The sequence below is a fragment of the Salvia hispanica genome, chromosome 6 (genome assembly GCF_023119035.1).
Source record: "Salvia hispanica cultivar TCC Black 2014 chromosome 6, UniMelb_Shisp_WGS_1.0, whole genome shotgun sequence".
NCBI lineage: Eukaryota > Viridiplantae > Streptophyta > Magnoliopsida > Lamiales > Lamiaceae > Salvia > Salvia hispanica.
The window spans coordinates 19642308-19655861 of NC_062970.1; the positions used below are offsets into that span (position 1 = coordinate 19642308).

At 41.7% G+C, this 13554-nt stretch overlaps 1 protein-coding gene and 2 long non-coding RNA genes across 5 annotated transcripts; 2 read left to right on the forward strand and 1 right to left on the reverse strand.

Annotated features, from left to right (window-relative positions):
* Positions 1 to 2206: 2206 nt before the first annotated feature.
* Positions 2207 to 4951, forward strand: LOC125197551 (probable WRKY transcription factor 15). 3 transcript variants are annotated; one of them, XM_048096318.1, is made up of 4 exons: positions 2207 to 3077; positions 3235 to 3513; positions 3883 to 4008; positions 4721 to 4951. In XM_048096318.1, the coding sequence occupies exons 2-4, from the start codon at positions 3281 to 3283 to the stop codon at positions 4881 to 4883; spliced, it is 522 nt and encodes a 173-aa protein (XP_047952275.1). In that variant the 5' UTR covers positions 2207 to 3077; positions 3235 to 3280; the 3' UTR covers positions 4884 to 4951. The 3 variants fall into 3 exon arrangements, with proteins under 3 accessions (XP_047952275.1, XP_047952276.1, XP_047952274.1); XM_048096319.1 differs by lacking the exon at positions 2207 to 3077 and having other exon boundaries at positions 3094 to 3513; positions 3883 to 3992; XM_048096317.1 differs by lacking the exon at positions 2207 to 3077 and having other exon boundaries at positions 3097 to 3513.
* A 3716-nt stretch (positions 4952 to 8667) lies between these two features.
* Positions 8668 to 10895, reverse strand: LOC125197554. Its single transcript, XR_007172098.1, has 3 exons — positions 10756 to 10895; positions 9375 to 9443; positions 8668 to 8868 (listed from the first exon to the last, which is right to left on the reverse strand). It is a non-coding gene; the product is annotated as an uncharacterized LOC125197554 (long non-coding RNA).
* LOC125197552 lies at positions 9924 to 11360 on the forward strand. Its single transcript, XR_007172097.1, has 3 exons — positions 9924 to 10229; positions 10335 to 10495; positions 11184 to 11360. It is a non-coding gene; the product is annotated as an uncharacterized LOC125197552 (long non-coding RNA).
* Positions 11361 to 13554: the final 2194 nt, after the last annotated feature.

A 13554-nucleotide genomic window follows, 5' to 3' on the forward strand; every position in this document is an offset into this window, starting at 1 on the left:
GCCGCCCATCGAGCCCGGAGCACACCAAATGCGCGCTCCACGTCCTTAACGCGCCGACTCCCCGCCGTTCCGCAAAGTAGGCCTTCCTGTCCTCATTTGCGTATCGATTGTCTTCACAAAGACGGGCCACCTAGGGTATATCCCATCCGCCAAGTAGTAGCCCATATCATGCCGGTTGCCGTTGGGCGACAAAAGCTGATGGTCGGACCGACGCCCAGCACTGCTTGTTGAAAAGGGGTGACGAGTTGAGGACGTTGAGGTCGTTATTCAACCCGGCTACCCCAAAATACGCATGCAGATCCACGGCCGGTAATCAGCTACGGCCTCGAGGATCATCGTGGGATTCTTTCCCTCGTAGCCGGTGGTGTAGAACCCCTTCCAGGCAATGGGACAGTTCTTCCACTCCCAATGCATACAATCTATGCTCGCCTAATGCAAGCGGGACAGTTCTTCCTTCTCCCCGTGCATCATCGCATCAGATCCTGACAGTCTTTGGGGTTGGGGCTTCGAAGATACTCGTCCCTGAATATTTCAACGACGCCCTCACAGAAATTCTTTAGACACTTCAGGGCAGTCATCTCACCTATGTGGAGGTACTCGTCCCACATGTCTGCTTCCGTAGCCAACTGCCTTATTGCCGCAGTGCACTTTTGAATAACGGTGTGGCCGGGTCTGCCAGCCGCATCGTACCTGAAGCAGAAACACAGATATCAACGCTCCAAAGAGTCAACGATACGCATAAACAGCGCCCTGCTCATCCTAAAACGCTGCCTGAAGAGGTTTTTTCCCCAAACCGCAGTTGCTCTGCGGAGTAGTCATCATATAGCCGCTGATGTGCAGCTACGTGATCCCGAACAATCATTGCTCGGCGGTCGACAACGGATCGAGGTCGAGGTACCGCCGTCTGCAAAGCCTTTTGTATCACCCGGTCCATCTCAGCGGACGTATAGGCCTCCAATGCTTCGTCCATTTGCCCATCGTACTCCTCATCACTACTATCACTACTACCACCCGTGTTACTCATTTTGCGTTGTTGCTCTTGTACAGAAATTAATAAGAGAGAGAGATAGCTCGTTAACACAAGCGGTGCAAATGAAAATGACGTTCAAATAGCGTATATATAGTGTTTCGGAAATTAAAAAAAAATAAAAAATAAAAAATTCGCGCTGGCCGATCGCTCGCCGATCTCCAGCCTACAATGGCGGCGAGCGCTTCGTCCAGCGCCCGGGAATCGGCGAGCGCTTGCCGGTTGCAATGGTTCGGTGAGCGGACCGGCCAGCGCCGGGAATCAGCTAGCCGGTCTCTCGCCGACCATTGTAGATGCTCTAAAGGATGGAGGGAGTAATATTTAGTGGCATAGCTTTTAATAATTTTAATTCATACTAGTTTTCAGATGTAAAAAACTAGCGTAAACATATAAAAATAGATTCTAAATTGTAACCAAGCGTTGCTCATTAGTTCTACACCCTATTCATAACTAGAAAGTTTCTCATACGCTTTCCTGGAGGAAAAATGGAAGTATGAAAGTTGAGTATGAATTTTCGTGCAAGCTCTGAGATGGAGTATTGTAATTGATGTTTGGAACGAGATATTTATAAGCTTGAAAGAGACTTGTGATATGTGGTAGGAATTTAAATATTTAATCATGTATAGTTAAATATAATCTTTACTAATTATGATTTTCAGTTACACTCATACTTGAGCTTATATAGAAAATATGATACATTTTCTTTTATTTTAAATACTTATTAAATATGCTTTCAAAATTAAAATAAGTTATCAATTATATAAAAACTTTAATTTTAAATAGTAAAAATGTTTCAAATAATGACACTTAAAAATCATCTTTTTTTTTATATATATGAAGTGACTCAGCTGAAAAAAATTAAAATAAGAAAGCTAAAAAATTGATTAAAATTTCAACTTGATTTAATTATTTATCAATAAAAGAAACGCATCTACTTCACAAGGACGGGAGGAAAAACATCCAATTCACAGTTATGGTGTGTTTAATTAATACTCCCTCCGTCCAAAAATAGGAGTCCCGTTTTTCCGTTTTTGGACGTCCGAGAATAGGAGTCCCGGTTCTACTTACTATATTTGGACAATCTAATTATCCTCCCACTTCTCACTTATTTACATCTCTACCATAAAAAAACACCCCCCACCCCCACCTGTCTAACTCACTCTCTCATTCTATCTCCCTTTCTCTCTCTCTCTCCTCTCCCACACTCTCTCGACCCCTCGGAACCCTAATTCGCCGCCGCCACCGACAAAAGGCTTCCCAACCGCCGCCTCCTCCTCCTCCCCACTTTCAGGAACCCTAGCCCCTAATCGGCGGCCGCCTCCGTCGACCTCCACTGTCTCCTGCCCAAACACGATCCATAGCAGTTGTCCTCTAACCTTAATCGGTTAATCCTCTTCATCGAAGGCGACGACTGTGGGTGTGGGGTGACCTCCAGAATGAGAGTAGTGAAAATCACGAAGATGGCTCTGCTTCCTTTTAATTTGGCAAAGTTTATTCTTGAAATTTTGTTCTTATGGCCTCTAAGCTCTTTTTGCTCTTTGATTTTAATTCACTGTTGTTTTGATTCATGAGTTTTGATTCAAATATTTTCTTTTGATTTCGATTCACAACGGATTTTGAATTGGAATGTGAATTTTGCCGTGTGTGCTGATTTCAGATTTGGAGTGTGGATTTTGCTGTCTTGGTGTTTAATCCTCCAATTTGATACAGTGAATTGTTTCATTTAATTGTGTATGAGCAAATTTAGTGAGTTGTTTAATTTAATTCTTCAAATTTGGATTTAAAAGCAGAAATAAAATCATAACATTATTGTATAAAAGCTAAATTTATAAATTTGTGGGTCCCAAATTCCACTATTATACACTATTTATTACACACTCTAACCATTTCTTAAAACTTGTGCCCTTTAAAAATGAGACTACTATTGTCGGACGGAGGGAGTAATAAAGAGTCAATAGACTTGAATAACATAGTAATTCTAAGAGACGCAGCTGGTGGACCAATGTTATAGGCACCTAAATTTGACAAGGCAGTGAGATTAAAGTGAATGGTCAGTCACCTACTGTTTACTTTTCATCAATTACTAATATTTTCCCATTATATATGATCACTCATCTACTCCCTTACATTTTCCTCCTTTTCCCTCATGCAAAAATCAAATCAAATTAAATATCTGCCATGGCTGTGGACCTCGCGATGAACTGCAGAAACAGCAGCTTCGTTTCTCAATCGGAGGATAAATTGACGAAGGTGATGTCTTTCGTGGGGCGGACCCGAACCGGCCACGCCCGGTTCAGGAGAGCCCCCGTGGCCTCTTCTCCGGGCTCCGGGGAAGAGAAGATCTACTGCCCCACCCCCATCCAGCAGGTTCCGGCGGTGGAGACCATGACCTTCTCTTACTCCTTTGTCGATTCGCCGCTTTCTTCTTCCTCCGACTTCAAGAGGAAGTGCTCTTCGTCGGAAAACGCCATGTGCTCCAAGAGGAAGTGAGTTCGTGTCGTGTACTTATTTAAATTTGATGAATTGCAGTAGTAATTGCTGATTTACTTCATAGAAATACTATGTCATATTTCATTTTTCGTATGTCTTATAGAAATAATTTATATCTATTTATGACAACATTTTTCTCTTTTTCGTTTTTAATGTATCATTTATGGGTCTAATTAACTACTTCACAATTTCAATTTTTTTTTTCCCTTCACTTTTATTTTACCAATTACAGTTTTTTCTCCCTTGCTCTTACTTTACCAAATACAGATTAAAACTTGTGTCTAACCCTAAATTGTTTATTTCTACGCGCCAGAGGAGTAATAGATAATTATATTTAATTAAATGAGGGGTGTTTTTGGCTTTAGGAAATTGAGGATGAAGAGGGTGGTTATGATGCCGGCGATCAGCATGAAAATGGCTGACATCCCACCTGATGATTACTCCTGGAGAAAATATGGCCAGAAGCCAATTAAAGGTTCCCCACATCCTAGGTAATTCATTATTAATTCTATTTCATCGATTCACGTCTAAATTTACACTAGTATGATATAGTTCAATTTAGACTCATTCTAGTTGGTACATTTGCAATTTTACTTATTTCCTAATACTCATTTTGTCGCATGAAATAGTCAATATCCATTTATAGTAATTTTTTTCACATTTTCTTTTACTATATTGTTTATGGACTTCACCACACTCTACAAAATTTCAACTACTTTTTTCCTTCTCTCTTACTTTACTAATTACACATTAAAACCCATATCAACTTTAAATGAAATATTTCTATGAAACGAAGGGAATATGAGATTTGGTTTGTACTAACAAACCATCCCTTAAACCAAGACCAATCACGTCACATGCCACCATAGGTCTAGATCGAGCTCACACACGCAAGGCAATCGGCTGACCGTCGAGCCACACAGAACTGACCCGAGCCAGGGCTCTGATACCAGTGGGAGGGTTCGGCGATTGCACACCTAAACTCGTATTAGTATAATATTTTCTGATTGCACACCTAAACTCGTATTAGTATAATATTTTCTGTTTTAAGCTAAATCCTCACTGTTTTGCTTTAGCTAGACTAAAATCTCGTACGAATACAGTATGGGTTGCACTTTACTAATTTTTAAATATGGGATGGTTTGAATCCCAACATCTGTTGTTGTGTTGCTAATTAATTAATGTATGGTAAATGTGGAACAGGGGTTATTACAAGTGTAGTAGTGTACGAGGCTGTCCAGCTCGGAAACACGTGGAGAGAGATGTGGAAGATCCAACAATGCTGGTGGTGACCTACGAAGGAGACCACACTCATAATCCCTCCATCGCTGAAACATCTACTGCCATCATCTTAGAATCTTCTTAATTTTATCAATTAAACTAGACTCTGTATCATTTAGTTAATCAATCTGCATGATTTAATTTAGGACTACACATAATTGTGTTGCTTAGAGCATCTCCAATGCAAATAGGCCAGCCATAGGCCAGCCATTCTCTCTCCCTGCCACGTCAGCAGCATTAAAATCCACCTGCCACATCAGATTTAGGCCAGCCGCAATAAAAATAATTCAAAATATACTATATTTACGGAATTAAAATTACGATTAAATTACGGAATTAAATTTACGACACATATACGGGAAAATTAATCAATTTCATTCAAAAAAAGTACAAAGATTTTAAAAAAAAAACTCCCTCCGTCCCAAGGTATTAGACCAACTTTCCTTTTTGGGATGTCCCAACATATTAGACTCATTTCCTTTTTTAGCAAAAAGCATCTATCTTATTTCATTCTCCACCTACTTTTTTTTCTCTTCTCTCCCTACTTTTCCCTCTCTCATACTTTACTCTCTCCACTTTAACTATTTAAATATCAATTCCTTAAATCATGTGCCCAAAAGAAGTGAGTCCAATACTCCGAGACGGAGGGAGTACATGATTTTTTTTTAAAAAAGGGCTTCCACACACGAGCCCCGCCACTCTCTACTCCTCATCACCGTCGCCGCCGCCGATGCCGCCACCCGTGGTATCTGAGCCCACGTCGGAACCCCCTAGCCGTGCCCTCGCGACATCCAAATCAACCCGCATGCTCTCGAGCATCGAGTGAAGAAGCATCTTCTCTCGTGGGGTCAGTGGCGGTCCTCCAATCTTGGAAGACCTTGTACATCTGATCCCGCGTTTGGTTACGCAAATGGAGAGTGTACTCGAGTGGGGCGGGTGGGAGGGCGGAGGGACCCGGACCTCGCGGGGCGATAGGGGGATCCTCCCCTCGCAGCCCGTTGCGCCCGCTTCATGTCCAACCGGGCGAGGGCGACCAGAAATGAAGGAGGGGATGGAAACTCCTCAAAGCATCCGAGGGAGAGGTCGTGGGATCCGCCGTTGCTGCCGCTGTAGTCGCGGGTATAGTTCAGCTCTCGCTTCTTCGGCCACCCGGCCGGCCGCACTCCGCATTGAACTTCTCGGAGTCCTTCAACAACTCATAGCACTCCTGAAGTGGAACTCCTTGTACTTCCCCGCCATGGGGAACCGACTCTCGACGCCATCCTCCGGGCGTCCTCCTCATTCTGCCACACACTAGTGAGCTGATGGAGGGCGTTGGCGCATAACGCCGAAAAACGGCCGACTCGCGTGCCCCGATGCTCTCCCCGCCCTTCCGGACCTCCTCCCGCCGAAGTCCTTCCCGTGCGAGCGGTGCCTCCTGTAGGCAGCTCTAATCTTCGCCCACATGTTGACGACCCGCTGGTTGTTCGCAACCAGCGGATCGTCGCACACCTCCAACAACCCCCTGGCCACCCCGGCGTACTCATCCTCCGTCCCCACTTCCTCCGGCCGGAGGTGTCGTCAACAACGGCTGCGACGACTCGCCGACCGCCTTGGCCTTCCCCCTCGTCTTCTTCTTCTTCGCCGCGGCCCGCCCCGCTGGAACGGGAGGGTCCGGATCGCCGAGATCGATCCCCATGTCATGCAATGACTAAAGGTCATCGCCGGTGAACTGCGTCTCCACCGGGGTCGACGTGTGAGACGAAGCCAAAAAATCCAGAGAGGGACGATATAGACCATGTCCCCCCTACCAGTGACCTCTCAGTATCCCGGATGCATACCCATCATCTGCTGCATCCGGGGCATACCTCCCCACCCCGCCCGCCGACGCGCTCTGTCTTCTGCCCGATACCCCACGGCATCCCCCGGTTCCCACCCCCTGGCGCTCCGGCCATCATCCCCATCACCGCCTGATTCCGGGGACGTTAAACCCCGGGCCCATCTCGCCCGCCCATCTCGCCCCATCTGCATCCCACGGTACCGTGGGAGTCTCGAGATCCACTCGTCGCCGGACTGGACTCATTGTTGTGATCCATCGCCGATGGTGCTCTTGCACGTAAAGTTAGAGAGAGAGAAAACTCGTTAAAACAAGTGGTGCAAATGAAAATGAAACTAAAATCGCGTTTATATAAGTTTTAAAAAAAAAAATCGTCGCTGGCCGATCGGGCCGCCACAATGGCGGCCAGCGCTTCGGCCAGCGACGCGCGTTCGGCTAGCCCACGCCGAAATTTTCGCCGGTTGCCCGCTGGCCGCCTCCAATGGTTCAGCTAGCCGATCGGCCAGCGCCGCGAATCGACTAGCCGGTCGCTAGCCGACCATTGAAGATGCTCTTATCTCCTGAAGGAGATGTACCAAATATAATCACTTTGTCTCACTCTCACGTCATTGGATTCCATTTTTCTAGTATATTCACAAGCGTCAATTTCGCAACCATTTGTGTACTATCATAAACCAAAATAACTAACATAATATAATTTGTGTGGGCATTCTCTATATTAGTTGCTTTATACATTTATATATTTATTTTGATATAATATTTTAAATAAATGAGTAAAAATAATATTGATTTTAATTTTCAGTTATCTATTAAAGTAATGATCCTAATAATAATTAAAGATATTAGAGCTAAACTGTAGTATAAAATAAATAAAAAAATATGCTAATATGGATTAAACTAGAATGATGTTCACGGATAATATATCATCATTATATGTATTCTAGGTATGGTGGAATTGGTTTGTGTGCTTTGATATCTGATTCTTCGGTTGGCTTTTGAGACATGCATTGGCTCAAATCTCAATATACTTGTCTTTGCAAAAATGTAAATAAAAATTGATGGAAAAGTGACTAAAAAATATTTTTATATAGTAATTTTATCATGTAATTTAAGTGTAATTATTTAAATAAATATGAGATTCATTTAATCAAGAGACAATATATAAGATTGAAATATTAATTTTCTTTTAAAGTAGTGTCATTTAGAGTGTACTTTGATTATCTTAATTAAAAAATTACCTTTTATTTTATATCAATAAACTGATTAAATAAAACACACAATATTAGTTAGTACGATTAATCCCCTCGAATAAATAGATCTAGTAGCCTAATATCCAAATGTTGTTTGTAATCTATCAATATGGGCAGTTTTTTGGATTGTCATGTGGCACACCTTTAAGCGAAAAAGTCATTTATTGGACAAACAAAAGGTAGATATTATTGGATAAAAATTAGTCAAATGAAATGCTTAAAAAATGGCTTCTTCAAGAAGTTTATACACTTATAAATAGAGACACCATTAGTGGAATATGCAACGTCCTAAAAAATTGTAAAACAGCCATCTCCATTCACTACTTTCTATTCTGTTCAAAGCTGTGAGGCAAGCGGCATGGGCGGATACCGATGAGACATGGCGGAAGAAGCGCCGGCGCAAAACACAGCGAGGGCGGCGAAGCAGCGAGGCGGAGGGAGCGGTGGTCGTAGAAGCACGGATGAGGGAGAGAAAGAGAGATAGAGAAACCTCAGAAAAGGAAATGGTGGCGCGTAGCGGCACCACTGAGGAGAGAAAGAAAGAGATAGAGATACGGAAATGGTGGCGCCTCTCTGTACGTAGGTTTAGTGGGGGTGTATAGGTTTAGAGAAATATTAGGGTTTGAATAAATAATGTTGTCACGACCGCGCTTTGCTAAGGATAGCATTGCTCGGTAAATCATGACCAGGGGAGGGAATTAAGAAGAGGGGATAGAACGGGGACGAAAGAATTTACAATAAGACATGCAAGTACTTCTTCATAAGATAAAAGAGGTTCACAAGACAACGAAAGATCATGAGGATTTAAAAGAGTGTTTAACATAGGTCACTCGTTACTGATCATTGTTCCTATGACCCGTTAGTACAAAATACTACAACATAAGCACAGCGGAAGGAGTTGTAACTATATGGTCATGTGTATGAAGACACATGCCACGAAAATCCTACAAAGAGATGAGACGACCCCCAACTCCACTCAGCCACCAGTTCATCACTTGCTCAACCTGCACATTTAGAAATACATGCAGGGCTGAATACGGGGTACTCAGTGAACACATTCCCGAAAGATACTCATATAAGAAAAAGTTATTATCATGCCATCACAGTAACACACGGGGGTTTTCTTAAAGGCCCGAGCTTACTAAGTTCATTTTCATAAAGTTCGCTTGATCAAGCTAAGTTCATTCCAACAATCTGCCATATCTGATGGTTCATTGTGTGTCGGGAAGGTGGCCACCTTCCACGATCACATTGACCGGCCAACCCCTTATGATGACTCACGGTCCATTCCTTTGTGTACACTAACTCGAATAGGATCTTGGTCCTATTGGAGCCGAATTCGATTCATTCATTCATTCATTTGGCATCGCCAAACAGATAGGCATCATAAATCAAACAATTTATGGCACGATAACCTTTTAAAAAAAATAAGTGCGATTTTATCAAACAAAAGTCATTTTATATATTTGATAATTTTATCCACACTTAATGTGTTGGATATAAAGCCCACCTCAAAGCTTCCAAGTAAAACTCTACAAATGCTTGACCTTGGGTAATCAAACTCTGCGAACACGCCCTTCTTGAAAGAGTATAATGATTTAAATTAGTTTGTATGAACATACATAAGGTGCATGACATGAAATGATCCTACATGGAGTATGCGTCCTACGTTCGGGGTTCGATCAAGATAACTTCATTCCACTTAAAATGTGGATCTCTATTTCATAATGATTTTAAAAGAAATCGATAATTTATTTTGGAGATAGATTATTGAGCTCATACATTCCTATCTTTGAGAAATTAATTAAATAAGGAGGATAAGGTATTAATTAATCTTAAGATTAATTAATTAAAAGCTTCAAACAATTCAAGTAATATTAACCCAAAATTAAGAGGTATGATCCATTTCCTCACTTAGACTAAAAAGCCCAAATTTCACATTGGTTCTAGAATTTTCGGCCCACACTAGAAAATTTAAAAGATCATACTTCACTAAAATTATTTGGCCCAAAGGGAAGGCCCAATACCCAAATAAATTAGTAAACCCTATACACTCCACCAAATCCAAAAAGAAACAGAAAGGAAAGGGGCGCCTGCTTCCCCTTCCCACCCTCAACCTCACGTTCTCTCTCTCCTTCTCTTCACTGTTGCGCCGGACATGGCGTCGCCGGTGAGGACGCCGGCCGCCGGCGTGTTTCCCTCCATCTTCTCTCTCTCCCTCGGTCTCTCTCTCTCCCTCGGCCTCTCTCTCTCCCTCGGCCTCTCTCTCTCCCTCGGCCACGAACCACCACCTCCGCCGTCGCCGCCGGGCCGCTGCTGCCGTCGCCGCTGGGTACACGGCGGTCTCACCGCCGTTGACCGAGAGGTAGGGTCCCCCCTCCCCCTTTTTTTTTTTTTTTTCCTTCTTTCCCTTCTTTATTTTTCTTAATTTGAGGGCTTACAACTAATAATTAAGTCTTGAAAAGAGTAGGTTTGGATAGATCGTGAAAACGGGGTCAAAAGAGATTAATTTCGTTGTGGAAAGTCGGACAGCCGCCGGAATGCTGCCGGAAAGTTGCCGGACTGCCGTCGCCGCCGGTGGGCCACTGCCGGGCAGCATCTCCGGGGTCCGGCAGCTCCTTCACTCACGAGGTAAGCTTTCCAAGATCGTTATTATTGTGCGATGAAGTTGTCTAAGAGCTTAGGCATTGCTTAATTGATTTCTTTGTCTAAGTTTTCTTTAGTTAAGGCAAAAGCTATTCTAAAAAGTCATGCATAGTTGATATGAAAACCATTAAGGGAAAAGGCATACAAAAAATAATATGGTGTTTGTCATGGGAAAAATCCTAATGTTCATGCTTTGGATGATATGAAAATGGCTATGTAGTGAAAATAGTTATTAGTAGAATTACCTTGAGAAAAGAAAGAGAAGAATGATAGTGAGTAGGAAATTGGACTCCTTTTCTTCAAACACTTATATACATTCTCATTTTGGTAGAATTTTGTTTAGAGAATTTTTTTGTGAAGGAGCCAAAAGGTAGAGGATGATATGGTGTGGTATTTATAAGGAAGAAAGGTGCATGAGTTTATATGGTTAAAACTTGATTCATATGTGGAGGTGAAATGTCCAAAGGTTATGGACTTTTTGCCATAAGAGGCAAGTTGGCTAATCAACCATTCCTTTTACCTAAAAAGGAAAGAATATTATGTCTCGTCGCTTAAAAAGACGTGAGCCGTCATTTGGAAAACGTGAGCCGACGTTTGATAAACGTGCTTGATGTGATTTGATTTCGTCGATTGTCTCGTCTTGATTTAACACGCTTCTTATCCGTTCGTGTAGGTATCGATGTTCAAGGCGAGACTATTGCGCAAGATCCGAAGGGCATGGAGAGTACTTTTATCTATTTTTCTTCACTCTAGTCAAACGTTGAACTCGATGTTGAACATGTATGAACTTTTATTTGAAGCTCGGTCTTTCATAAACGGACTATGAGAATACTATAGTATTTTGTAATAATACTATCCTCATTCACTATTCAAAATATACTTTACAACGATAAATCATAACGAGAAGTAAAAGAAAATTAGACGCGAAACCTATATATATATGTAGATCGATTTTCTAAGTCTTAGGGTAATAAAAAGTAGGGGTGTTACAAATGTAATAATGTGTGGGCTTTGTTTTGGCCTTTTAATGTATCATCTGTAATAAATAATAGGAGTGGTAATAGTTGTATTACAATTTTATATTCCTACTATGTATTAATTGGTATTGATCTTTTTTTTTAACTAAATGGGGCTTTAATTTAGATGTTGAACTCTATTATTATTATTATATCTTAAAAGTTGAGTTCTAATTTTGACTTTCAGTATTTGTTGCAATTTTATGAGTTTTTTAGTATGTTTCACAATTTTTGAGGGAAAAAAACCCACTAAACTTCCATAGCATAATATATTATAGTATACTTTAAGAAATGTTAAAACAAATTAATTACACATAATGATAGTGTTCGGATGATGGAATTTGTCTGTTAAGATTATCACAAAATAATGTGTCGCAATCTTACTCTTTGTGTAAAATAACAAATTAAATTAAATAGATATGAAAATATTAACAAAAGTATAATGATTAAAAAAATTACTACATATACATTAAGTATATTTTAAGAATACTGTTCTTAATGTTATGTATAAGAAAATTTTTAAAAAATTATAAACTTCATTTTCTTTTATAATATTTGAGTTTACTCTTAATAATAGTAAAACTGAGGAAGTATGATAAAGTATGAATTTATGGGAAGTCAAAAGTGAATAAATAGCCTGGTACACATATGGATAGAATTAAGGAAGTACCAAAAAAAATATGGCTTAGAGTATTGATAAGGTATTCGGAAACTAATTTTAAATTGATTGGATCGACTCAATTTATTTGAAGTGGATTTTTGTTGGAATGGCTAAATGATACTGAAACTAACAAGGTTATTTAATTTTAATAAATATCCATAACATTAGTAATAATAAATTAATAATTTTAATTAATATTCAAATATTTATACATACTTATCTTCTCCCATAAATTCTAAATAGAAATAATTGTCATTGATTTGTTTTTACTCATTATTTCCATCAAAATTATTTAGAAACAAAGGCTAAGTTACTCGATATTTTAACAATTTATTACTAATAGTTTAAATTTTTATACAACATATAAATCAAAAAATATAATCAAAATATTTTACAACTTTCATTTGTAATTTTCTTAGGGTGTCTCCACCGTCGCCCTTCCTGTTCGCCCGTCGGCGACCGGCGACCGGACGTCCGCCGTAGTGAGCGGGACGTCCGCCCACGCCCGTCCCGAGTGCCCCTGCGATGGGCTCGCCCCTCGCGTTGACGTCCGACCGGACGTCCGCCACTGTGGCGAAGGTCGGACGTCCCGGTCGGACGTCCGACATTTTTAATTTTTTTAATTTTTTTAATTTTTATAAAAAAACTCTATAAATAGGGCTCCCCCAACTTCATTTCATTCACACCACTTGTGTTGACAAGTTTCTCTCTCTAATCTACAAATTTCATTTCTACTACAATGGAGTACAATAGAAACTCCCCCACCACGAGCGGAGGAAACACACCCTCGATTCCAATCGGATTGGAGGGAAATTTTGCGGGGATGAATCCCCAAATGGCGGGGATGAATCCTCATATGGCGGGGACGGCGGGGATGAATCCCCAGATGGCGGGGATGGCGGGGATGGGCGGTATGCCGGCGATGACTCCCCAAATGTTCTACACTATGTACACTTGGATGAGTTAGATGATGGGTTAGATGATGCCAGGGGCAGCGGGTATGCCGGAAAATATGTCGGGGATGGGTGGGACGATGCCAGGGGCAGCGGGGATGGGCGGTATGCCGTCAAATATGGCGGGGGTGGGAGGGATGAATGCCCGGGGCAGTGGGGATGGGCGGTACGCCACCAAATATGTCGGTGGGTGGGTCGATGGAGAGGCGGAGCCCGAGGACACCTAGGGAATCTGTGTATCGGCCATATATAGATTTGTTGGCCGATGATTCCCCTAATACTGTTCCGGAGACTCAGTACGCCGGCATCGAGACTTTCTCTTTTGAGGATCTGGGGCTATCGTCGATCCGTGAGACTTCCTATAAGGCGGAGCCAGCTGCAAGGGGCAGGAGCAAAGGCAAGGGCAAGGCCAGA

Excerpts from the sequence above, each read along its gene's own strand:
- LOC125197551 (XM_048096317.1), top strand. The coding sequence starts at position 3,206 with ATGGCTGTGGACCTCGCGATGAACTGCAGAAACAGCAGCTTCGTTTCT. Across the intron at positions 3,514-3,882 it reads GCCATGTGCTCCAAGAGGAA|GAAATTGAGGATGAAGAGGG; the intron begins GTGAGTTCGTGT and ends TTTTGGCTTTAG. Across the intron at positions 4,009-4,720 it reads AAAGGTTCCCCACATCCTAG|GGGTTATTACAAGTGTAGTA; the intron begins GTAATTCATTAT and ends AATGTGGAACAG.